Here is a 27,806-nt window from a genome sequence, read left to right on the forward strand (position 1 = left end):
CTATAATGTAAATAATATTTTCGCCATATTTCAAAAATTATTGATCCATAGTTTTTGAATTATGTATTGCACCCTTCTATTGAAATTTAATCATGAAAATACAGTTTACATTATAGACATTCTATTCTTATTAAAATTTCCACAATTAACACATTTTGATTCAACCATCTTTCTTTACAGGATGACATATTATTTGAAGAAGATGAGCCAATGGAGTCAATAGAACTCTCGCCACCCATACCTCGTATTATAACGAACGACATAGAAAATGGACATCCCGAGAAACTAGACAAACCTTTGGCCCAAACCACCAACAGTCTGGCCAACAGCCAACACAACATAGCAACATCACCCTCATCAAATCAGCTGCGACAGAATCTTTCTAAACGTAAATTGTCGTACTCCCGGCCGATAACAAAAGCCCCTTACAGTAGCACCTCTATAACCAAGTTAGGGTCACAAGAAGCGTTCGGTAGAAGACTTAGTACCGGCCCGAAAAGAAACTATTCAACTTCCAGCTTTAACTACGTTTCAACACCCTTCCACGGATCGACTCTATCCGCCTTCGAACAACCAAACGAATTTGCTTCCCAATTCTCACTCAAATCTATAACCGACAGTGTTTCCGAAGTGGCGTATTGCTGTTTCTGTTGTAAGAAAAGAGAGAAGAAGGAAGCGAATAAATTCTTTGATTTATCCTTACTTATGGACCCGGCGTATATAATTATTCTACTGTCTAGTGCGACAGTTGCTATTTCTGTGACGAATTTTATAATACTTTTACCTTTGCACGCGCAGAACATAGGCTTCGATAAGGCGAGAGGGGCGTATCTGCTCAGTACGGTGTCGGCGCTCGACCTGGTCGGACGTATTGGAGGATCGGCGCTATGCGATTTGAATATCATACCAAAGCCGTTTTATTTTGTTGGCGGGTTGGTTTTCTCTGGGATAGCGTTAATAATAATACCATTTTTAAAATCTTATATGGTCATAAGTGTGTTTTGTGCTTTCTTCGGTTTGGCTTCAGGGGTCAATAATAGCGTTACTACGTTAGTTATGGCCGAGATTCTGGGTGTTGAAAGACTTATGTCGACGTATGGTATTAGTTTGTTCGTGAACGGCATCCTCCAGTTAGTCGGACCGCCGATATGTGGCATATGGCATGAGAGAGCGAAGAATTTCACAAGTATGTTTATTACTTTTGGAGTGATATTTCTGTTAGGCGCGTCGCTGTGGATTTTCATGCCTTTTATTAAGAAGAATCAGGATGTGGAGAATGATAAGGCCAAAGCTACGCAAAAAGTGTAAATTCATGAATTTATTTCCTCATAAGATTTTTATGCTTAAATTATGTAAATGCGAATTTTTAAACTAAGAAGGAAATGCTGTAACGGATTGCGTTTGGATGTTTGGGAGATAAACTATTTCCTATATATATAATGGCGTATTATCCCGGTAAAGTTCAATAAGGTCCGTATTCACAAACGTTTATACGATGTTGTGTCGGCTGACGAAAGATGATTATCCCTCGGCCGTCGACACAATTATGCCGGTCTGTTGGAACCGGATATACACAGGTTGATCCCGCGACACACTGAGCCACTATGGCAGTTTTAACACCTTGTGTACGGTGGTCACTATCTGGGCGGATATAAAATATAGACTACCACTAGCATATAAAGGAATGCTTTGATAAGTCTGTTTCTCAGTGCTTTTGACTTGACAACCTTCGCAGTGCATTAGTAAAAGAACAGCACTGTGATTGATTAATATTTAGATATTTTATTTGGCTGTCAGATCAACAAATTTAAACGCCAAAGAGAACTATGAAATAGTTGTTACCTTGCGTTCAAACGCACTGTGCTTCCTCATAGTATTGTTTGTGAATATGTGTCATTATTTATATCAAGTAAGAAATCACACGGCCGGTCTTCAACCCAATTAGATATGGTGAAAATTTGAAAGCATGGCTCGTTGAGAGTCAACCGGTATGACAATTCTGGCATGATGAGAAAGACTTGGTCGTAAATAACTTTAAAAGTATAGTGTACTATCTGCAAAGTCTAATTATTTACAATAAAAAACGTCCATGTGCATTCTAGAAAGAAACATTTAATAGCAAGAAAGATGTTACATCAATAGTAAATTTATAATTATTTTTATATGTATCACCCATGAAATACACAATTTGACACGATATTGGAGTATGCTTAGTGCTATTATGAATGCAGCAGATAATACGTTATTCTTCCATTTTTGATCGGCAATACCTTTCGCCGATTTTTTTTTGTTAGGGTAATTAATTAATGCATCACTTCTGTCAATTCTAAAATAGGTAGAGACATTTTACTATTAAAAAAATGTTTTCAAGCGTTTGAATTTAAGAAAAAACATTGTAATGTTTATTATATTGTAATCTTATGCTCAATGTCGACTAGGCGAGGATGAATGCGAATTATGCGAAGAAAAATGTTGCATTATTTCGTCTGCTATTCACTATGAAAGCGCCCATTAGAAGCTGAGCCGAATTAACGCGCAAACAAAATAAATGCGGTTTGGTGAGTTACCATTCTGCATAAGTCGACGCATTTTCTTAGAATTACAATTATTAATTTGTGAAAAATCATTAAAACTTTGTATTTTTCTTAAGGTTTGCTATACTTAATTCATCGTCATTTTTCACTTAAATCATCGTTATTATAGAAGAGCGAAACAAGTTTAAAATAAGGTACAACGTTTTTTATAACTAACTATGCGGATCTGCTATCACGTAACGTTTTAAATAGCAGTTATTTATTTTTTAATTGTGTTTTTTAAAAGTTATTAATGGTGTTTAGTATTTTTATGTACAATTATTGTGTTTTATATTTAAGCTTATATCATAAATACGAAAGTAACTGTCTGTAACATTATCACCTCTTATGTTGAACCGATTTTGATAAAATTTGGTATCTTGTAAACCTGAATTCCAACAATGAATATAAGTTATTTTTTATACTTATGACATAATTCGAACGAAGCTGTGAGCAAATAAATTTTATAGGTTTATTTTTAAATAAGGTATTTGCCGTGTTCCCGCCTTTATCGTTTAACGATTGTAATCGCTCGTTTTCGATCGATCGCAAAAATAGACCAATCAGAATTTTTGTGATATGCTTACAAATGACTTGTTTCGATTGGTTCATTCATACGAGCGGATCAAAGATTGAACTTTGGATCGTTTATTGCACACGGCCTGGATTTTTATTTAGATATAAGGAATTGATTGCCAAATGCACAATTATCAATATTGAAATTAAAAAAATATAATATTTAAGCATTCAGCATAAAAATGACGTAAGCGACATTCTTATTTTTATAACCTGTAATTTTTTTACTAACAGTTTTTTTCTTTATTTCTTTAGAGGCTTTGAGTCTCTTAGAAGACTATGCCGGCACTATAGTACTTTTTCTTTGTAATAAAAATCTACAACCTATAGATGTTTATTTTCATAATCTAACCGGCTTAGGCGAACTGAATTATGTCTATCTAGAATCCTATCTGAGCGCCTGTTTCACGATGTTTTATATCGGTATCATATAATACAATTAATACTGAATGCACTTTTTTGTTTGACATTTATTTGGGAGCTTGGCTCTCGTATTTGGTCGCCTTATATTAGACGATTAGCGGTTATTCAGACAAGGTAAAACGAACGCTAAGTCGGTTATGACGTTTTTACTTATGGTTAGGTCAGTTTCACTGGCTACTGCAATTGCGTTTTGCAAAACTACGTTTGTTGGAGAATGGCCGACTTACACAACATTGAACTTTTAAGTTAGAGTCTTAGGCGCTCTCAACCTTTGAATTTGAAGTCGTTATAATTTTTTTGTATGCCGTTTAACATTGATTGCTAGATAGAAGATGTGTCCAAAATAAAAGTTACCTAAATAGGTTATATATATATTTTATTTATAAATGCACACTGGAATATAATATTATAGTTGCAAGCTAACTATACCTATAAATAATCAATTTTATAATTACTGGAGATAATTTGCTACTTTCAAATCTATCTAACATTTAATAAATAATTAACGATTTGAATTTTTTTTTATACCAGCTTATAATCAGTTTAATACCGAAAAATAATATTTTTTATACCACTCTATAATCAATTATTTACCATACCGTTATAACTTATTATTTTAATCTTCGAGTGTCGTGTCTCGACCATTAATATTATAATTTAAAAAATATTTTTATGTGTTCAAATATATTTTTATTAGACAATTTAAATATTTTTACCTCTACACATAAGCAAATATGGTCTGGAATGCAGATGCTATATAAATAGTTTGCTATTTTATTTAGTTGATAAAATAACAAGATACTGATAACCTTATCCTGTTGATTTAAGATTGAAATTGGCGTAACGTTATGCAGTTATATAGCATATTTATTCCAGTTAGTACTTATTATAAGTTTTTTGTCTGAAAAAATTTTATGATTAACTATACATCATGAAAGTTATTAATGATTGACATTTTGAATTATACCGCGTTCAAAGAAATATACGACTAAGTAATCCAAACTTTCGGTTTAATATCCCCGAACAAAGGTATTTGTGATTTTATTTTTTACATATTTGCCGAAAAATTAGGAAATTAATATTCAGCTGGAAGAAATTGTGCTGGTTGCAGACGAAAAATTAAGCTAAGGGACGTATTAATATATGAAACTTAGTTGCGCTCTCAAGTGCGATATCAGTTGAGAGGCTGCCAATTTAAAGTCAGCATCTTAAGATCTTCGCTATTTTATAAACTGATAATATCGCTCGTATAGATAAATATCATCTTTGAGAAGCATCTCAAATAGATATTTACAGTCTTACTTATAAACTTGTTTTAGCATTAAGAGGTGGTTAAGAATTGCTTAAATAGCTGTCAAGAACATCATCGGTTCCTAGTTTAAACCTTAAAAGGCAAGATGGCGGGTTTTGACTTAAGCGGATCGAGTAAATTTGTTCATTAACTAAGCGAAATTTTTAGGAGTAAAATTGAATATATATTGAACTATTTAATAAAGCAGGCCGCTGTTCATTTAAGAGCCTGCACTTAGCTGAGTCGCCGCTGTTCTACAAATAAAACTCAGCTCTCAAAATCCGTCACATATTGTGACTTAAAACGTCATTTGAGCTGACGTTAATACGGGATTTATTAAATAGGAACTATCTTAAGATGCCGATCTTAATTTGACAGCGTCTCATCTCATAGTTTGTTGTCTACACGTGAAAAAATAGTTATGCGAGCTTCAATTACGTACTGCAACCCGCATTGGAAGCTGAGAATCATACTATATCCAAATCAAAAGTTAAAAACTAGTTAGAGTTAATTAATGTCGACGCTAATATTATTCAATTAAGGTATATTTTATGGTGCTCTTTTACTTTCTATGTGTGATGTGTATTGTAATTATAAGATAGATCCGTGTACGTACCAACTGTTAAATATTGATGGATGAAGGGGCGAATAGGTATAAGACTTACTTTATGTAATTCTGTGACAGCTGAAAATTATCAGCGAAAAATATTCGTGATATTTTACGGCTTATTTCCCTTGTCATGGGAAGCAGGAGTTATCACACCCAAATTTCGCCAGTTGTACCATGTAATAAGAGGTCTATTACCATGTATTGGTAATATCGTCGGGCGTATACTGAACGCAAAATCCCAATATTTATAGCTAACTTATTATAATGGGAAAATTAGAAATGGTTGTTAAGTTTGGGTGGAACCCGCGACCTTTGCTATTCCATTTCATTCTGGTCTAGGCCATAAGATCGTTTATCCCTTAATATTTTAAAACGAAGTCGGTCATCAAGTCTATTTTACTGAACGCGACAAACTCAAAAACTACCAAATAGATTTCAATGGATTTTAGTATGCTGATAGTTTTGAGACCCTGGGTACGACATGGGTAATGTTTTATCCTGGAAAAACTGGTTTACGCGGGCGAAGTCGCGAACAAAAGCTTATATTAAATGTGTCCAACTGAGCTTATGTATTGTATTAATTATTGAGGCTTCCTTGTAAATGAAAGAAAGTATGAATGAAATTTTGAGGTTATTTTAGTATAGGTTATGTAATGTACTTTTATTCGAATTTAGTAACGTTCCTTTTTTGAATTTTTAATGTGGTTCGCTAACGGTTTCAGTTTGACAGAGGTTTGAGGTAACGGTTTTTTTAATAACTTCTTTGAGTTTATACAAGCGTGTTCTTCACTGTAGACTACAATATACGAATTTTTGTATATCGAATTTTGGTTAATACGTGTGTGGTTTATGAATCATACTACCATGTTCGATGCCTGAGTTTTACAAAAAAAATGGAATTGTCTGTGGTCGAGTTAAAAAAACAGTAAAAAATCATCTGATTCATAGATTTGCGAAATTTGTACATTTTCTATAATATTGTAATTAAACTGTAGTCGATTTTCGTTAAACTCAGTATACAGATTATTCCTGATTTTTTAGACTCGGACTTCATTTAGTAGTCTATTTCTTATCATTGGCTTTTTTTTATGGAATGTTATGACATTTATATTGTTTTTTTATACGTAATGTCCAAATGCAAAGGCAACATTTTTAAGGGTTGAAAAATCACAATATTTTTATTTTTATAGACTCGCCCCGTCTGTTAATATTAAGTATTTTTTTATTTTTATATTTTGCAAAATAATAAGCAATATTGTAAACTCTTATGATATTGTAATTCGTATTATTTGAATTGTATAAATAAATTATAATTATTTTGTTTAAATGATTTTTATTTTAAAATATTTTTTGACTCGATTTATGATTTATTTTTGTGACTCGACAAAACGTGTCAAATGGTAAATTTAAAGCGTTACCCCCTTATTCATAGACGTTATTTATCTAAGGACGGAGCATTGCTGTGATAACAAGTCTGTTTCTCAGTGCTGACGGCATGGCAGCTTTCGCAATGCGTAGACATAGGGCCGTTGTGATTGGCTAATATTGTTGTATCTCAATATAAGCCTCTCTTTTGTTTGTCAGTACCGTTGGGCACTGAGAAACAGACTTGTTATCACAGCATTACTTCGTCCTTAGATAAAAAACGTCTATGAATAAGGGGGTTACGGTATATCTCCCAGACATGTATTACAACAAATCAAACTTTTGTCTAAGGGCCTCTTTTACAATGTTCTTGTAAATATTAAGTGGTAATTAAACGTATAAGACGGGGGGGAGGGGGGGACTACGTATCAAATAGCGGTACCTCGCCCCCCCTCACTCTAAGTGATAATCACAACTTTCACGAACCCCCCACGACTTTCAGTCTTGACAAATATATTAAAAGTTCTGCGTAATAATTGTGGAAAAAAAACACTTACAAGACAGCAGTGATAGAATCCGATTCCTGTTGGCTTTCCATTATGTAGAATCTAATTATATATAGAAAGAAATGTAGACCGCATTCATTCATAGTACCTATATGTTGTGTCGGGTTCGCTTTCAGAAAATTTTGGGATATAATGTAACGCCTTATAACCATCTTCCTAAAATGGCGGCAAAAAGTCCAGTGATACAGACTGATCATTCTTTCGATTTTGCTCTGAAAAGATACTCCGTAATATTTTTTAGTCATTTATTTAACAGTGGAAATCACATTTAAATTGGCCTAGCCGTAATAAACAGACCCCAAATAGGAAAAACTGAATAAAAATCCTCGAATAGTCAGTCATGACTTCAAAGAACCTGATATTGTGACTACAAATTTAGTTTTTTTTTGCTTGTTTCCAGTTGGAGCCCTTCGTGGAAGAAGAGTCAGGTGATCTGGAAGACTCGGCTAACCCGAAAATACTCTTCACTCCAGAAGAAACGCCAACTGGACAACCGAACGGCTCGCCGCCCATATTCAAAAACAACTCCAATATCAACTTAGAAGGGCGGACTTCACCGCGAGACTTCGCTCGCTCAGCCAGTGCTGCGCTAGTGTCGTCCCGGGAGACCGAACGGACCCGAAAAATATCAACACCGGCGTCGTCAAAACACGGTCTGCAGCACATATCGAGTCGAAACCACATGCCTTCGAATCCGTCGTTGCTCGAATCGGTGCCCGAAGGTAGGAGCAGTCGAGTCAATTCCCAAGAGGCTTTCGGTAAGAAACTTACTGTGCCCATAACGCCTAAACGTAGCCCGTCAACGTCAAGTTTTCAGTACATGTCAACGCCTTTCCATGGCTCCACACTGTCCGCCTTCGAAAAACCTAGCGAATTCACATCCCAATTTAGCCTTAAGTCAGTTACAGACAGTCTAGCTCCAATAACGTACTGCTGTGGATGTCGGAAGAAAGAGGCCGATTCCAAAAAGGAGCCTAGCAAATACTTCGATGTTGAGCTGTTAAAAGATCCTATATATTTAGTTATATTGATATCGAATTGTACTTGCGCGATATCGTTTACTAATTTCATAGTGATTGTGCCGTTGTACGCTGAGGAATGTGGTTTCGATAAGTCGTTGGGCGCGTACCTTTTATCAATTATATCTGCTTTGGATCTCGTAGGACGGATCGGCGGTTCGGCCCTATCCGACGTAGTGTTGACGCCAAAAAGATACTTTTTCATATTCGGTCTACTACTTTCCGGTATAAGTCTAGCTATGATCCCATTAGTCAACAGTTACTCGGCGATTTCGGCTTTCTGTTCGATATTCGGCCTCGCTTCTGGGATCAACGTGGGTGTCACAGCACTAGTGATGACGGAGATGTTGGGAACGGAGCGGTTGATGTCATCGTACGGGATATCGTTGTTCATGAACGGCATTTTGCAGTTGATAGGGCCGCCGTTGTGTGGAATGTGGCATGACTTCACAAAGTCATACAAACCGTTGTTAGTTACTCTCGGTATTATTTTGATCAGCGGCGCTGCGCTGTGGCTCCTCGTTCCTTTAATAAATAGGAGGAGAAGAAGACTTGCTAAGAACAAAGAAGTCGGTATGGTAGCTAAGGCGTAAAACGTATCACGGCGGTTTTCAACAAGCGATCCTTATCTTCCAAAGTTCCAAGGCATAAGTGTCGACTGCTGAGAGGTTATCCCTCGTCAGTCGACATTCTATTGAACCCCTTATCATCAGGTGCAGTGAGGTCAATTTTGTAAAAAGAACCAATCGAAATTCATTGTTGTCGAACTTTGGATGAATCGGAAAGTGATCGTTTGTTGATGGTGGTGGAACGAAACTAGTTTGTATGTGTAGTGGATTTATTGAAGTATTTGGTAGATAATGGTGTGCAGGGCTTTTTTGTGAGAGCAAAGGAAATTTCAAAAACTATGAAAAAATTGCCATTAAAAACTACAGGAACAGGGTACAGACAATTATGGACTTTCTCTTTTGAGAAATAGCGTGCCTAAAAAAGAAGTGATAAAATGGCCTGATGGTATGAGGGGTGTATAGGCGGAGTCGACTGACGAGATGTCCCTCAATCGACGCGATGCCTCAGATATAGAATGGCTGATCTCTAACGACATACGTACGTCAATATGGCAACTTTCAAAAAGCTTCTCGTTGTTTTTTTATATCTAAACCGTTTACGATGTGCTATTTATTTCGATTACTATTAGGCCATGCTTGTTTGAAGTTTGTAAACTTCCAATAGATTGACTACATACACAAACTCGTTTCGTTATAGTGATAGTGCCCGGGTCAAAATGGACCCGCCCGAGAAACCAGTAGTTACCTTTATATGTGGTGGTTTTCATTTTGAAATTTATTAAGTTGGAAATGCCCGGGCATTTGTAAGATGCCAGTTAATTGTGGCTAATGCTTCATTATGTTTCCAGTTATCTAAACCTTGTACTTACTGTTAATTGAGCCTTAAAAGTGTGGGTCAAAAGTGACCCGTTGAAAAATGTTAAGGGTCAAAATTGACCCATAAATACACGCTTTTACGTTATAAGTTTATAACGGCGGTCAACACGTATTATAGAAAACTAGGTCACAGCGAATATTATTTTTTATTGATTTGATGTATTTTTATTTTTTTATTTTGTAACTAATAATTTGCTAGACGTATTGCGAGCAACTGCACTTTCCATAAATAATATGTTTTTCTAAAAGTGTAGATACGCCGCACTAAACAAATCAAACGAAAATATGTTCCGCACGCACACATATACATTCTACGTATAAACGTGTGAAAAAGATGACATATTTAAACCAGAACGAACAAACAAGACAGCTAATATTTGTCGTTTACGCGCAGAGTATGAAAACGTCTCATTTGGGATAATTGAGTCTTCTGTGTGCGTGCTAATGGTGAATCTATACTTTTTATATCAAGTTAAAATATCTGCAATCGTTCTTCCATACAAGTAGCTATTTTATTTTTGTTGAAAAATTGTGGCGGCTAAAACTGTACTAACCCAAAAAAAAACTTATAACATAACTCTGTTGCATTGATGTTTTTGTATATGTAGGGTGAGCAATGTAAATTTTTTTTTCAATTATTTCGACCTGAAGCAACAAAAAAAATTGTAGTATTACACCTATATTGCATTATGTCTAGATGAGAAAAGTATACTTATTTTTATCAATTTTTTAAGATGATAAAAATTTACGTATTGATAAACGTTATTTATCTAAGGACGGAGCATTGCTGTGATAACAAGTCTGTTTCTCAGCTTTGTTTATCTGACAGCCAACTAGATTCAAGTTGTATCTCAATATTAGCCAATCACAACGGCCCTATGTCTACGCACTGCGAAGGCTGCCATGCCGTCAGCACTGAGAAGACTTGTTATCACAGCAATGCTCCGTCCTTAGATAAATAACGTTTATGAATACAGGCGTTAGAATACTTTTTATGCAAAGAGGCCTTAATACATCATGAAAATAGAATATAATACTTTGCTTATAAAACATAAAAACGTGGGTTAGGCAGTTTTTACGCTATCTCAAATATTAATTACTATAAATTTCTCGATGAAGCGCCTATTTCCCGATGTCTAAGTAAACTCTAATTGTCAATTATAACACAACCAAATACGAAAGTCATGTTTCCAAAAAACTAAACAAAAGAGTAACAGCAACTGTCTCATAGTCGTTTTATAAACGAACCCAATCTCAATCAAACAACTCATTTGTAATATCAAAAAATTCTATATTCTGATTGGTCCATTTTTGAAATAGATAGAAATAAGCGATTACGTTCGATTTTTGAAAATGTCTGTTATACGAATGGCGCATAATATTGGGCATAAAACAAAAGTCATGTTGCCAAATAAATAGTACACAAAAGAGTTTTATAGCCGTTTTATAAACGATCTCAATCCAATTTCGAATGAACCAATCAAAACAACTCATTTGTAATGTCAAAAAATACTTTGTTCTGATTGGTCTATTTTTGAAATAGATAGAAAAAAGCGATTACGTTCGATTTTTGAAAATGTATGTTATACGAATGGCGCGTAATATTGGGCATAATACAAAAGTCATGTTGTCAAATAAATAGTACACAAAAGAGTTTTATAGCCGTTTTATAAACGATTTCAATCCAATTTCGAATGAACCAATCAAAACAACTCATTTGTAATGTCAAAAAATACTTTGTTCTGATTGGTCTATTTGTGAAATAGAAAAAAGCTATTGGGTTCGATTTTTGAAAATGGCGTGTAATATTAGATATTGCGAATTAGGCGCTTAATCAAAATTCTTCAGGAAGCGATACGTCTAGTTTTACTTAAGGCATATTGTAAGAACTTTTATACGACAGTAAATTATACAATTATATTAAATCTAGTGTACGATAAGTTAATTTAATGTAGTTTTATTGGGTTTGATGGAATTTTTTGAAAATTGCATTAACCGCCAAATTCTTCAGTTACTGCTAAGTTTGCCAAAATTATTTATTGTTCCGGTTTGGGGCAGCTTTAATCCTTTTAATATTATAAATGCGAAAGTTCGTGAGGATGGATGTATGTATGTTCCTCTTTCACGAAAAAACTACTGAACGGATTTGGATGAAACTTTACAGTAATATTGGTAAGATAGTCAAACATTTCCTATTTACCTATACGGCTATCAAAGCTCTCCTTCGATTAGAACGCCCGTAATTGCAAAAAGACGAATATGCTCCCGTAAGCGTAACAGGGCCCCTTGACCCTACCTAATAAATCATTAGCAGCGCTGCAGCCGTGGAGTTCATAGAGAATATATATTTACATATATAGATTGTGGACACTCATATGCGGGCAGAAATTAAGCTTAGTTTAGCTTAGCTCGAATACCAAAGCTCAGCTGTCAAATTCGTTTATTCTTGTGTGCCGTAAACTATGGTTAGACTTTTAGTTCGCTACGACTACGCGCATCTATAATCGATGTCTCATCCTCTCCCAGTGACAGTCCTGAGTCGAGGTTCGTAGCCCTTTAGTTGGTTGGCCTCAAGTCGAATAATTTTCAAAGGTTGGAAGCGCCTAAAGAGCTCCCCCAAGTCCGATATGTTTGTATAAGCCGACCTTTGCCAGGCTAACAAAAGTATAGTCAAGTAAAAAAAAAACTATGTTTACTTTTTATACCATTTCTATGTAATTCTCTCTATATTACCAAGAGGGCAGCGACTGGATGCATAGAGCAGCAGACCAGGGTCTATGGCGTACCTTGGGAGAGGCCTATGTCCAGCAGTGGACTGCGACGGGCTGATGATGATCTAAACTAACTGTCCCTAACAAAATTTTCAAGGACGTAAGTTTTAGTAATCACCAGTCGCAGTGAAGAAAAACATTGTGAGAAAAAAGGAAATAAATTAATGCAATGCTTTATTCATCACGTTAACAAACATAGTTGCGCTTATGATAAGTCAGGTACAGGAGAAAGTACCTAAATAAAGTTGCTTATATAACTAAAGAAAGATACCTACATACCTAAGAAATGTCTAACAAATGTCAAATCTTTTTGAAGATATGTTAAGTTTTGGCTAAGCTAAATCTTCTCAATAGAAGCCCAGCAGTGGGACAATATATACAGGGTTGATACCAAATATTACTCGGCTTTAATGCAAGCTGTTTAATTTGGCAATAACTGAAGAAATTGGCTGTTTATGTGAAAACAACAATTCCGTCAACTAACTTCTCCAACTCAATTATCTTAAAAAAACGCTTATTCGTCAATTGGTATACAAAAAAATATACTGGGTGTAAAGTGCACGCTTTGAATGGTCATGTTGATTTCATGTGTTAGAGAATTGTAACTGCCTTTTATAAAAAGGAGGGTCCCGATTCGCGTTTGTATTTTATTGCTTTGAATGACGAGACGAGCTTGCCGTTTGCCTGATGGTAAGCGATATGATCCATAAACAGTAGAAAAATCAACAACTTAATCACAAAGTATTGTTTGGTCCACTGCGCTCGCCATCCTGAGACATGAGATGTTAATCATTATGTCCAGTAGTTACACTGGCTACAATGTTTAAACCGGAACACAACGGACTACACACTGCTTGGCAGAAATAGAAATTGCGGTGGTACCTACCCAGGACTCTCACATATGAGACACCTACCACCAGTATATAACTTTTAGTTAGGATGTTATAAAAAGTCATCGCAAGCCGTTGTATGGAACGTTTAGCTTACACCCAGTATTGCCCTGCATAATGCCTTATATTCCATATTAAGAGCTGATTTTCATCAAATAAAAGTTATTTACGGAATAATAAAAAGCAATTTAAAAATTGCAGTTGTGTTGATTAAATAAGTCAGGTTATATGTAATTCTTTGAATAACTGTTATTTGATACCCGTAAATTACAAAGCTTTTAAATCCAATTTAAAAATTTTATACACTTGATACTAAAGTGGTCTTATTTCCAAGGATGAACAGGTAAGTTGATCCTACCAGAATTTTCTATAAAAATCGAGAAATATGTTTCTCGTGACTCAGAATAAATGTAAAAATAGAACTGATTATTTAAATAAATGTCTGTGAAAACACGACTTATGTCTACGACGTAGCAGTTGTCTCTCGCTTTTCAGAAACGAGAATAAAATAAAAAAGTTTGTTTTTAACAGCTTTAAAACAAAATTTAATTATGTCGTTAATATCGAGAATTGTTTGTAATATCGTCTCTGACTTGCGAGAAATAAGTCGACTGGAACTCATTCGGAGAATTTTTTTTTTCAAAAATATAATATCAATCAACCCATTTATACCAAATAAGAGTATACAAAACCATTGTAAGCAAAATAATTTATTCATAATTTAACAAATATATATTGTTTACAAAGAAAACACAAATGATTTTAAATAAAATACACATTATAAGTTATCGTTGATTTTTATTCATAACACGTAGTCCCACGGCTGGGCAAAGATACTCTATACATTTAGGCAGGTAAAGTGCTGCGTTGGTGACATGTATTGCGTGTGGTAAGTCTCGGGTTCAAATCCCAGGTCAAACATTGATTTTGGGTTGTAATTTTTTCATTTTATTGCATCGCCAGTGGCTAAGTCATTAAGAACAAAGAAAATACACACTTAAAACATACTACCAGTGTCACGCAACCACAATTACCATAAAATATTACATCGGACATAATTTAGCCCAACGGTTTACAGAATTTGATTTAAGTATGCCAAAAATAAAGGTGATACAAAATGTACTAAAAACAACAATTTTATGTTCCGTATTAGTGGAATGTGGTTTTTTATTTGACCCTCGAAAGGCTCGCCTTTGTCTCATTATCATATGGCCTTGTCACGGGCCATACGATTGCTTAACACTATATCTCAGAACTTGGATATATTTATATGTAACCTGTCAGAATTCACTGAAATGGCTCATAAATGTATTGAAATAAATTGTTAAAATTAAATTTGTATAACATCGCATTAGTTTCAACTGCTATGGTGTTATAATATATTTATAAATAAATAAATAAAAAATAAATAAATAAAAATTATGAGACGGAATACATGTGACGAAAGGTGGTAGGAGTAGTTTCGCCTCTACCTACTATTACGGGGCAAAATACGTTAGTATGTTTACATAATGTATTTATGTCTCAGCAACACAAAATACACAGTGCGTGTTGCTCTAGCTCTCAATTTAACACGTGTCGTGTATAATAATAATAATAATATCAGCCCTGTATTATATACTTGCCCACTGCTGAGCACGGGCCTCCTCTACTACTGAGAGGGATTAGGCCTTAGTCCACCACGCTGGCCTAGTGCGGATTGGTAGACTTGGAGAACTTCTCAGATGTGCAAGTTTCCTCACGATGTTTTCCTTCACCGTTAAAGCGAACGATAAATTCACAAAGAATACACACATGATTTTTTTTTTTTTTTTCGAAAAGTCAGAGGTGTCGTGTCGTGTATGCTTTCGCCCTTCTTATATAAGACACCTGACGTGTGATTCCAGGCGCTACACGTTTAAAACACTCGACGTGTGATGGTTATGGCAACGTATTTAAGATTAAGAAAAAAATAAAACAGGTAGCAATTTTATAAAAATACTTATCTACAACTTGCAATGATCTTTTATCTACAGGCCCTTATACTGGAGCCACAGTTAAGTGAAAACTATTAATTTTAACTCATACATGGTTAGCTCTTTGTCTCTTTTAGACCATTTTTTAGGCGAATTCCATTAGAAAGAGACAGCGCGTCACTAGAATGAGAGCAATTATTTTGTCTTCAAGTAAATATTATGTTTTCAATCTCTGTCTAAACAGTATGATACAATATCCTGATGATTAGTTAGAAAAAACTTCTCCCGTCTAAATGAGACTTTGCGCTGTAGTAAAGATCACAGATCCAACACACGTCTACGGAAAATCACATCTGTTTTCAAGAGCATTAGGTTCAGACTTCAACAGCTGCGTCTCCGGCGGCCTCACTTCATTCGGTAAGTCTTCTTGTTTCTGTAAATGTACAAAATCATTTGTTTTTTAAGGAAGCAGCAGTGTTTGTATTTTATTATGCTCTTAATGGAACGATTAGTCAGTTTATTCGTGAAATACATTGTCGCTCTCTTAATAAAACAATGATCTATTCCAAAATTGTTAATTTGTGGCAATTGTCAAAACTCATTTCAGTTTTCGAGCTTTTTTTTAAATTGCTATAAAATTTAAATTGTTAAAGATAAGTCAAAAATGAAAGCTATGGCATCGAAAAAAAAGGGAAAAATAAAAAAGGTCCCAAATAGAAATAAGTTTTTGGAAGACTCCCACAAATTAACAATTTTAGAATAGGTTGTTATTTTATTAAGAGAGCGTTGTGAGAAACCTACATACATGAGAATTTTTCTTGAGAATTCCGAGGATATGTGAAGTCTTCGCATTAGGTGGGATATCACATATTTTGGAAATCTATATAAAATGCAAAAATCAATAATGATAATTATATCAGCCCTTTATTAAATAATGTTTCACTGCTGTACGGGCCTCCTCTACTACTGAGAGGGATTAGGCCTTAGTCCACCACGCTGTAGTGCGGGTAGACTTCACACACCCTCAAAATTTCTATAGAGAACTTCTCAGGTATGCAGGTTTCCGCACGATGTTTCCCTTCATCGTTAAAGCAAGCGATAATTCACAAATACACAAATTTAGAAAAGTCCGATATGTTTGGGTGTTGAACCTGCAGACATTCGTCTCGACAGTCCGTTCCACATCCAACTACAAAAATTAATTAATAATATAATAAAACCTGTGTGTTTGTGTGTTCCGCGTGTGTGCGCAGGTGAGACTTCAACGAACTGAGACGCTGTAAGAAAAAGTGATATAAAATAAGCTAAATTCTTTGAAAAATAGCGTTGTATTATTACTTAGATTGTATTACAATAAAAAGTCGAATTTTGTTGCTGAACCATAGCTCACTATTAGAAAATGTTAATTTATATACGTACTCTTTAAATGTGTACGGGCAAGCAAGTACAAATTATATCATCAGCATTTTACGCCGTTTGAATTGTCATAGTATAATATTGTCACGCAGTTCGAATTCTGTCATCAATCTTTCCGCGCGTACTCATTATCATTGTATCAAAGTATTTCAATATCAATTTTCTATCAGAAATAGACTTTCTCTCATTCTCACAAACAATAATATCATACTATCATAAAGATATTGTACGCACCGTACAAAATATTTATTTTGTTTTATATAATCCCTATTGATATCAGTCAGAGGGTTATATCAGTTAACCAACATAGTAAAGAAAGTGTAATGGACTCACCGAGAAAGTGTTTCCGCAGACGTGGCAGTGGTGCGCGGCGCGCGCGTGCTGGCGCCACACGTGCGCGCGCAGCGTCTCGCGGCTGGAGAAGGCGCGCGCGCACGCGGCGCACTCGTGCGCGCGCCCCGCGCCGTGCGCCGCGTGCGCGTGCGCCGCCAGCGACGACGCCTGCGCGAACTGCGCCGGGCACTGCTCGCACACGTACCTGGTGCAACAAACGAACACTATCATTACATTCCTTACAATACTTGTGTAGTGTTAGTGATATAATTATATACACATTATATATTATTATGAAATATCAATATATTTGTTGGAAATAAGGACGCAAATGATTAAGCGCCTTCTTGGAAGAGCGAACTGGCATTTTTTTATTTACTTTTTATGTTCTGTCACATGGCTCGCTTCACTTCTAGATCGTACCTTTGTATTGCTAGCCCTCGTCACTAAATGTATTATTTTATTTACAATAAATTGTATTTATAGTTTACTATATTGTAGCCTTATTTTCATCAATATTATTATATTTAAGATTATACTAAACAAATATACAAAAAAACATACATAAACATAATATATATATTTCCCTGTCTCGAGCGAACCGTGTCAGTACACGAGAGCCTGCTGACGAGAGTAGGCGCGCTTTAGTGTAACACTACGCAAAAGTAAATATTACAACCAGTAAGTAACTTATCTTTGTTTATCTCTATAAACATAAAACGTGTGATGCTACATTATATATTACATTAAAAACTACTTAAATTCATCTATACTTGAATACTTTTTTAATTGCTCATAGCTCGACCGCGCGAATCAATTTTTCCGGGATAAAAAAATAGTCTATTTCCTTCCCAAGATATCAAACTACCTCCATACCAAATATCATCTGAATCAATTCAGTAGTTCAGTTGCAAAAGCGTATCAAACAGTTACTTTCGTATTTATAATATAAAGTATAAAATTCAGACGAATTGCACCTGCGTCCTAAAATTATACAAAACTTATTAAGAAAATAACACAGCAAATTTTTCACATTCTGAAATTTATTAAAATGTTGATTGAATTAGAATAAAATCATGAAACATTAAACTTACTTATAAGAAGAGGAGTCGCGATGTCTCTTCGCTTTTTTAAAATGATGCTTTAGAGTTTCCTGTAACAAATAATGTTTGTTCGTTATGTTGCTTATTTATATATATTCAGGAAACAAACAGAACAATATTAGCTAAATAATAAACAGACTTAATATCACACATTATATCAAAGTTTCCACAATATTATATAACAATAAATAATATTCAAGTGCGGGTTACCACACGCCAGGAGTATTATCCAGCACTCACGTAGCGAACCTCAAGTACAGTAAAGATTCGCACACATAGCGTGTAATTTTTTTTAGCTACGCAAAACACACCATCCGTGTTTTGCCCCAATGTTGACACTCATTATACCCCTTGAATAATTTTGCACCCCTTAAATCATTATGCACCCCTTAAATCGTTATGCACCCCTTGAATCATTTTACACGCCTTGAATCATTATGCAGCCCTTGAATCATTTTACTCCCCTTGAATCATTTTACACGCCTTGAATCATTATGCAGCCCTTGAATCATTTTACTCCCCTAGAATCCTGTTCATCCTGTTTTACTGTACTCACCGGGGATTTGAACTTGACATCGCACTCCACGCAGTAATAGTCGTCTCTCTCGTGCACTGCCTGTATGTGTTTGTGTAATACTGAAGGGTAGATGAAAGTTTTATCGCATTGCTGACATTGGAAGCCTCGAGATTTGTCATGGCGTCTGAAATTATTTATTTATTTTAGTTAGACGCCATTTAATTTTGTAAAGCGGCGATAGCCTAGTTGGTTGTGGAACGGACTCGAGACGAATGTCCGCAGGTTCAAAATCCAACACACCTCTGACTTCTAAAGTGATGTGTGTGTTTGTGAATTATTGTTTTAACGGTGAAGGAAAACGTAGTGAGGAAACCTGCACACCTGAGAAGTTCTCTATAGGAATTTTGAGGGTATGTGAAGTCTGTCCGCACTGGTGTGATGGACTAACGCCTAATCCCTCTCAGTAGAGGAGGCCCGTGCAGTGAGACAGTATATAATACAGGGCTGATATTAATCACACGCGCGGTACACTGCAATGGCATTTAGATAATCAACTATTAATTGACAAAAGATGATATCCTTCAGTCGACGCAATACCGGCCTGTTATTTTTCTCGCCTGAAAAGATCGCATTGGAACTACCATTACATGGTGAGTGGAACGGTTATGTTGGTTTCTCTGGTCTTACGGCTCAATGTCGATTCGGGACAGTATAATTCGAGGTGTAGACGAGATGCTGGTGGTAGGATATATTTTATATCCGCCCGGATAGCGTACTAGCACTGCGTTATTCATAGACGTTATTTATCTAAGGACGGAGCATTGCTGTAATAACAAGTCTGTTTCTCAGTGCTGACGGCATGGCAGCCTTCGCAGTGCGTAGACATAAGGCCGTTGTGATTGGTCAATATTGAGATACAACTTGAACCTAGTTAGCTGTCAGATAAACAAAGCTGAGAAACAGACTTGTTACCACAGCAATGCTCCGTCCTTAGATAAATAACGTCTATGAATAAGGGGGTTAGACATTACAATAGTTTTTAGCTATCTATAGTTACAATAATTCTTACAATAATTCTTTAGCTAACTATAAAATATAACTAAAATTTACGAAACACCTAACTAATAAAAAATACAACTTAGAATATTAGAGAGTTTTATATTATTAGAGCGACTCGGTACTCCATGCGCGGTACGACAGCGCTCTGAGGTCCTGGGTTCGAACCCCGAGTCGGCCAAAGTGTTATTTTGGTTTTTCTGCTCAGTATCAGCCCGGAGTCTTGAATTTGTGCCCGATATGGCGATAGTCTCGCCCCCTATCATGGGACGGAACACACTTAGCGAAAAGTGGGTGCCCTGGTTGCGCCTCTGCATACCCCTTCGGGGATAATTGCGTGACGTGTAGAGCTCTAAACCAGACTCATATTTTACTGAAACTACAAATAGAATAACAATTATCAATAATATTCGGTTTACCTAAATTGAGTATTAGCGTTGGTGGTAGCATATATTTTATATCCGCCCGGAGTACGTACACAAGGAGTTAAAACCCGCCATAGTGGCTCACGTGTCGTTCCAGGATCAGCCTGTGTATATTCCAACAGGCATAATTGTGTCGACTGAGGGGTAATCTCTCGTCAGTCGACATTCTATTGGACCTCACTCCTTACACACACGTGCAGTGAGTCACTTTGCTAATACATATAAATAAAAACATAAAGCCTTATAATACTGAGCAATTGATATACAATACATTGTAGCCAGTGTAACTACTGGACATTTTAACATCTCATGTCTCAGACGAGCACTGAATACCAAACACTTTGCAATTCAAGTTGGTGTTTCTACTGTTTATGGATCGTATCGCTTACCATCAGGCGAACGGCAAGCTCGTCTCGTCATTCAAAACAATAAAAATATACTTACATAGTATGCACTCTTAGCGACATTATTGTTTTAAAATTCTTCCCACACTGATGGCAAGTGTGACGCTCGGACGAATGCGATTTTACGTGTCTCTGCATTACTGTACGTTTACTGGAAAATAAAGAGTAATTTAATCGATAACGTGATAAATCGATTAACTTACAATCGATTTGAAAATGCATTACTAATAAATCGGTGTATAAAGATAACGAGTAATTTAATCGATGACGTGGAAATCGATATAGCTCACAATCGATTTGTAAACGCAAGACAATATTACTATCTTTTTTTGTGTAAAGGTGTTAATAACTAAAGGATCGAATTTAACCCATTTGCCATCGGAATGATTGGAATGTTAGCCGGCTAACATGACAGCTACATATTACGCGTGTCACGGAAATATAACCTTATTATGTAATAAATAATAAGGTTATATTCCCGTGACACGCGTAATGTCATATAACTGTCATGTAGCTGTCATGTTAGCCGGCTAACATGACAAACATTAAGTAGTTAATGAGATGAATTTAAACCAAACACTTGATTCCAGTAATCGATATTTTAAATATCAATTTATTAACAATCATTTCGATATCGATTTAACATAAATATCGATTACCAGTTACTTGGAATTTATAGAAATTTGTATCGATATTAAAATCGATTCCATATTTCAAACGTATACCGTAAGTTAAATATTAATAAATCTAACAATGAGTAAATAAATACATTACTTGGTAACAAATTGGCATGAATCGCAACGATAGCACGCTGCCTCGCTCGTGTGCGATATAGCGTGATGTTCCAATAAATGCTGCCGCGACAGACGGACGTACCCACATATCTTGCATTTATATCTGTAAATGACGAGACGAATATACTCGTCCGATAATATACACCGCGATTTTATAGTCGTTTTGGAACCGAAAAATTTAAATTCTGTATCAATAATAGAGTTTAAAAATACTGACTGACGAGAGATAATCATCGTTCGTCAGTCGACATTGATATTTTTTCAGAATGACTTCCTCTATTTAAGGGGGTACTTATTTCTAAAAATTGCAATACTTTGATTTATATTTTAATAAAATTGTTTTAAAATCTTATAATTTACATTTGCACTATGGTAATATACTGCTGTGCTAAGCTCAAAAGCGGTATGTCAGGGAAACCTTATTTCGAGATAATCAAAGTTTTGTAAATATAGTTTTGTATGTAAAACTGAGATAGAGAAACTCTTTTAAGGTTTTTTTCAACCATTTCTAAACACGATACCGTCATTTAGGCAAGCTCTTTGGATGGTTATTTCTTTAAGCTATCTGACGACATAGAAATCAAGATTTTGACATACCGCTTGAGCTTAGCACGGCAGAATTGTAACCAGTAAGTTATTTGTGTTGTGTATACGTTGTATTAGTTTCTGTTCACTTTCTTCTACTATGTATTAGCTTTTTGTGCAATATTTACTGGATTATGTTATTATTTTTTGTGTACTTTCAGTTGTGAATGTGTTTTCCAAATAATAAATAAACATTACCTAGTAGTATGTGATTTAATATGACCTCTCAAGGAAACTGCACTGGGACAGTATTGCGTACAAATATCACATTGAAAAGAGCCGTTCTCCTGTAAAAAAACACATACATGCCAGTTTTTCAGCCGCTCTACTCTTAAACTATATTAAAGTTGGATCAGACCTTAATTATTATTATTTTTTTTGCAAATTTTGTGGCAATTTTAGTAATTTTTAAATGACTTTAAATAAATACTTTCCAAAAATATTTATAGGCATTTGAGATTAGGTTACAGTGATTCTGAAGTAACCCGGTTTGATTCAATTATAAAATGTGTCAGCCTGGTTATAAATCAGACAGCCTATGAAAAATAAGCCAGTTTGATCAAAAGTAAGCTAGCCTAATCAAAATGAGCTGGTGTGATAAAAAATAAGCTAGCTTAATCAAACGTAAGCCGGTCTAATCAAAAGTAAGCCGGCATGATCGAAATTAACTCGACCTGATTAAAAATAAGCTAACCTGATTAAAAGTAAGCCGACCTGATCAAAAGTAAGCCGGCCTGATTAAAAGTAAGCCGGCATGATCGAAAGTAAGCCAGCCTTTTAAAAAAGCCAATTTTATAATAGAGAAGGCCGTCCGGTCTAGTTACAATGCTAATAACTTACTGGTGAATGTTTTGCGGCGTGTGAGTTAAGCACATCCTCGAAATTGAAGCCTTTGACACATTTGTCGCATTTGTAAGCGGCGCGGGCGTACGACTCGCTCGTTGATCTTTGGAACATTTCCTCTAACACCTTTAAATTTGGAAATATATCTTCTGTAATGAAAAGTAAACCAGCCACAACACAACCTAATAATCTTTCTTTCACTATAGATACAGAGTCACCACTGTACGCGTAGGAAGAAGAAGGGACGGGGTCAATGGAAATAGATTATAAAGATTACGCCTCTATTGTAAAGTAAGCCAGCCAAAACTTAATCTACACAATCTTTCTTTCAGGGCCCTTATTCTGTATGATAGTGTAAACGCGTAACGCGGCCGTGTCGTGTTATCTTCGAGAAATGTGCGTGGAATGGTATTTTGTAAGCCAAATTTCTATAGTCCTAAACATGATGCGTTGTGTTACGTGCTTGTTACGCACGGTTAAAATAACGTGCGGGATAGAGAATAAGGCCCCTGTATAGATAGTTACAACCATGTGCGTAGTAAGGAGTGGGAGTGGCGGAGTGCGTCAGAGTGGACTGCGTCTGAGGCGTCAACCGTAGAAACATCTGTCATTTCAACTTTGGTACAATGTTCACAGAGGTAAAGATGAGTATGTAGTTTAATTTAAAATAAAAAATAAAAAAATAAAATACTTTATCACGTAGGCGAACAAAGTTGCACTTATGATACGTCAAAACAAAGCATAAAAATAATAATTATTATTTCTAAACAACTATTCAAATTACTTATATAACAATGGACATTTTAAATTAGGGATAAAATTTATAATAAAGACAAGGTACAAACCGAAGTAACCAGCTCGGGCTGGCAAGTAGGGGGAAATAGAAGGGTAACGCGTCGCGATCCTCACCGGCGAGGACATGAGCCCTAACCTAGCTAACCTACCAGCCTAAGGTAACGACGAGTATGTGGTTTCATTTATTAACGCAATGTCAAAATGACCTTGTATACCATGAATTATATTTGTGATTGCCTAGGGTTTCACCCGCTTGAAAAAGTTTTTCCGGGATAAAAATAGCCTATAGTACTCAGGAGTAATGTAGCTTTCTAATAGTAGAAACATTTTAGAATCAGTTTAGAAGTTCCTGAGTTAAGCGGGTTCAAACTCTTCAGCCATGTACAGGGTCACTTTGACATTGCGTTACTAAATAAAACCATATACTCGTCTTTACCTTTGCTGACATACTTTCAAAAATCATCCATAAGTAAAGAATGTTACTTTTCTCAATTAGTAATTTTATAGTTTAATGCAAATATGGCTTCTGCGTGAGTGTGTTTCTGACTAAAAGTATGATGTTGCTGCGACGAATTCTCTTAGAGTAGTAGTGGTGGCATTAGAGGCATAAAATTAAAATTACTTATTTTAATATTTATTTTGTTCGAAACCTGCACTTTTTTTTCATTTACGTCTCAAGTAACTTATAAAGTGTTATTTTCAAGTAGATAAGTGTGTGCTTTCATTTAGTACTGCAATGCCAAAATGACTGTATATTAATTATGATATAATATTTACCTGATCTTTAGTCAGCTTTATGACTACATACTCATTAGTTTCTCGCACCATGCGAGTCGTAAATCCATCTAGCGGTTCCTTTTTCGGCCGTTTCTGATTTTGGTCCTTCGAGCCATCGTTCAAAACGCACTCTTTCATATCTATCTCTGTTTTTATATCAGCTTTGGTGTCTTTTGGCTGAAATATGCAGTCTTCATAGTGACTACCGTGCTAGAAATAATTTTGACGAAGTGGATATCAATATTGAAGACAATATAGTATGGAATTGTCAGTTGGAGCTTTAATTTCAGCTCTCTGTGTTTTAATCTTTATTAACCGCCATTTTGAAAAATTGACCGATCAGAGGAAAATTTGACATGTTTACAAATCGACGGTTCCCAAGAACATAGTTTCATCTGCAAAATGCTCTAGTTGCAGTATGAGGTTCTAAGTGAAATGAAAATATAAATATCAATTACCTATATCAAAACTATTGATTGCTATCAAAAATTAAATTGTCAACAGAAATTTATTTAATTTCTATTTTGAAGTACCGTCGAAATGATTACGACTACCGAGGTGTAATTATATCTCGTCAGTCGACATCCTATTGGCCCCACTCCACTTACCATCAGGTGCGGGGTCACTTTACCATAATAATACATACATACATAACATCACGCATTTTATCCCCGAAGGGGTATGCAGAGGCGCCACTAGGGCACCCACTTTTCGCCAAGTATGTTCCGTCCAATGATGTGATAGGGGGCGAGCCTATCGCCATATCGGGCACAAATTCCAGACTCCGGGCTGATACTGAGCAGAAAAACCCAAATATCACTTTGCCCGACCCGGGATTCGAACCCAGGACCTCAGAGCGCTATTGTACCGGACAGGCAATACAACTACGCCACCGAGGCAGTCATACCATAATAATATAATATAATATCAGCCCTGTATCATATACTTGTCCACTGCTGAGCACGGGCCTCCTCTACTACTGAGATGGATTAGGCCTTAGTCCACCATGCTGGCCCAGTGTGGATTGATAGACTTCACATACCTTCGAAATTCCTATAGAGAACTTCTCAGATGTGCAGGTTTCCTTACGATGTTTTCCTTCACCGTTAAAGCGAACGATAAATTCACAAAGAATACACACATGATTTTAGAAAAGTCTGAGGTGTGTACCCTTGGGATTTGAACCTGCGGACATTTGTCTTGGCAGTCCGTTCCATACCCAACTAGGCTATCGCCGCTTTTTGCTAGGCTTTCGACGCTTTTTACTAGGCTATCGCCGCTTTTTTAGCATGCCAACATAAAAAAAAAATACATATCCATACCAAGTGCTTTCTCCGTTTCTTCTTTTTCTTTCTACAGCTTTTGCTTAGCATTATCAAGGGTACTTCATCCACGTCATTATCGTCACTTATTTCATCATCAGGGCCTAAATAATGATGCTCTGAAGTGGTGATGAACTTGTGTGGTGTTCGGAGAAAGATTACCTTTGTGTCCTGTGAAATTATGAAATTTATAAAGTTTCTGCGCATGCTTTGATACCTAAGAGCCTTGACAAACATCTTCAGAAGCTCTCAATTGGCCGTTGGATTGGAGGTCAGATGTAGAAGATTGTATTGTTGGACACGGTAAGCATTATGAGGAGATTCTTCCATGGGTCTTGAGCTTTGCCATCTGAGGCTGATTGGTAATAGTATCAGCCCTGTATTATATACTGTCCCACTGCTGAGCACGGGCCTCCTCTACTGCTGAGAGAGATTAGGTCTTAGTCCACCTCGCTGGCCTAGTGCAGATTGGTAGACTTTACACACCCTCAGAATTCCTATAGAGAACTCAGGTATGCAGGTTTCTTCATGATGTTTTCCTTCACCGTTAAAGCAAGTGATAATTTACAAAGAATACACTAATTCTTTAGAATAGTCACAGGTCTGTGCCCTTGGGATTTGAACCTGCGGACATTCGTCTCGGCAGTCCATGCCACAATCAACTAGGCTATCGCCGATTATTTTTTTTATATGCATTGTTTATGATAAAAGATACAAATAAAAAAAAAGCAATAAAAAATTTTACATTATCTATATACTGGTTACCAATTTTGGAGGCTATGGCTTATTAAATTTGCTTATCCAGCTACAAAAATATGTGAAAAAATATACAAAATATATTACCATTTGCACTCCTTCAATCAACACTTCATAAGCAGTTTGCCACTGTTGAGTTAGTTTAATGAATTTTCTGATCGTCCACTTGCAGTACATACACAGTTTCATATTATTTTCATTATTTTGTACCTGTAATTGATATTTTTTATAATTCTTCGCCAGTTTAATATAAATAATTTTATTTCTTGGGAAATGATTGGCTGTATATATGTTTTTGGCTATGTATAAGATTAAAGAGAATATAATTTTATTAAAACAATAATTATTATAATTAGTAAACACTACAGTTTAATTTAGTTTAATCTATATGAACGGAATGTATCTAAAAAAATAAAAAATCTATAATAAAAGAAAGATGAAATATTATATAAAATAATAATAACGACATAAATATAGAAATAACAAAAACAAACCTTCGGCACGAATAATTTATACATCTTTATCTCATCATAAGTCATGGGGGATAAATCTTCTGCTGTCTCAAGACAAATACAACACGTTTTAAACATATTCAATAAATAAAAATTGTTATGTTATGTTAGTTTTCTCGTAATTTTTTAATATTACGATACCTATGAAAACAATACAGTTATTATAATATGACGTTTAGTGATGTCTCTGACCATATGTTTTGTTACTGTAATGATTATAACTCGATGTTGTTAGTCGATTATTATCGACTAATTGTTGTAATCTTGTATTTCAATTTATTACGATTAGAACATTACGTCTTTATGAAGATTTAATTATGTAAGATAAATAACATATTATAAACATAAATATTTCAAATTTATTTCATTGTTTTTTTATGTACGACCTTGGATTATATTGAGTTGGCATTGATTGATGTCAATATATTTCTATCATTAGTGGTGGAACACCATGCATAAAAAATCCGCCAACATTTTTATAAGATAATTCTATTTCAAATGTTAGTTCAGTATCCACAATTCTAGATGTTATTAGCAATCAAGGTATGAAGGCATATTTTATTTACGTCATTTTATTTTTAATTCATATCTAGAATATTTTAAATTGTATATTGTAACAGTAATGAACATGAACGACTAGTAAAATAAATATAAAATTATGTTTGTTATTCATTTTTAGTTTGT

The 27,806-nt window shown here is 35.4% G+C and overlaps 2 protein-coding genes across 6 annotated transcripts in view; one reads left to right on the forward strand and one right to left on the reverse strand.

The window, feature by feature from the left end:
• LOC115447708 (monocarboxylate transporter 13) overlaps positions 1-11,813 on the forward strand; it is a 62,336-nt gene extending 50,523 nt beyond the window's left edge. For 3 of the 4 annotated variants that reach the window (XM_037436345.1, XM_037436347.1, XM_030174905.2), the window contains one exon: positions 7,805-11,813. In XM_037436345.1, the coding sequence (XP_037292242.1) occupies positions 7,805-9,016 (1,212 nt within the window). In that variant the 3' untranslated portion in view covers positions 9,017-11,813. Of the gene's footprint in view, positions 1-180; positions 6,801-7,804 lie in introns of those variants that run through there. The other variant, XM_037436346.1, reaches the window with a different exon arrangement.
• Positions 11,814-15,488: 3,675 nt separating this feature from the next.
• On the reverse strand, positions 15,489-27,286 carry LOC115447711 (zinc finger imprinted 3). 2 transcript variants are annotated; one of them, XM_037436351.1, is made up of 13 exons: positions 27,105-27,286; positions 26,698-26,820; positions 25,855-26,025; positions 24,533-24,709; positions 22,958-23,086; positions 22,316-22,404; positions 21,513-21,635; positions 20,779-20,889; positions 18,893-19,037; positions 18,328-18,386; positions 17,234-17,438; positions 16,705-16,761; positions 15,489-15,917 (listed from the first exon to the last, which is right to left on the reverse strand). In XM_037436351.1, the coding sequence occupies exons 1-13, from the start codon at positions 27,198-27,200 to the stop codon at positions 15,822-15,824; spliced, it is 1,581 nt and encodes a 526-aa protein (XP_037292248.1). In that variant the 5' UTR covers positions 27,201-27,286; the 3' UTR covers positions 15,489-15,821. The 2 variants fall into 2 exon arrangements, with proteins under 2 accessions (XP_037292248.1, XP_037292246.1); XM_037436349.1 differs by having other exon boundaries at positions 24,533-24,742.
• Positions 27,287-27,806: the final 520 nt, after the last annotated feature.

This window comes from Manduca sexta, chromosome 1 (genome assembly GCF_014839805.1).
Source record: "Manduca sexta isolate Smith_Timp_Sample1 chromosome 1, JHU_Msex_v1.0, whole genome shotgun sequence".
Lineage (NCBI taxonomy): Eukaryota > Metazoa > Arthropoda > Insecta > Lepidoptera > Sphingidae > Manduca > Manduca sexta.

What these genes read in the sequence shown, in the direction of transcription:
- LOC115447711 (XM_037436349.1), bottom strand. Translation starts at nt 27,200, where the DNA reads ATGTTTAAAACGTGTTGTATTTGTCTTGAGACAGCAGAAGATTTATCC. An exon ending in TCATGCCAATTTGTTACCAA is followed by an intron (nt 20,890 to 21,512) that starts GTAATGTATTTA and finishes TTTATTTTCCAG; the next exon opens with TAAACGTACAGTAATGCAGA. An exon ending in CGCGACTCCTCTTCTTATAA is followed by an intron (nt 17,439 to 18,327) that starts GTAAGTTTAATG and finishes TTGTTGCACCAG; the next exon opens with GTACGTGTGCGAGCAGTGCC.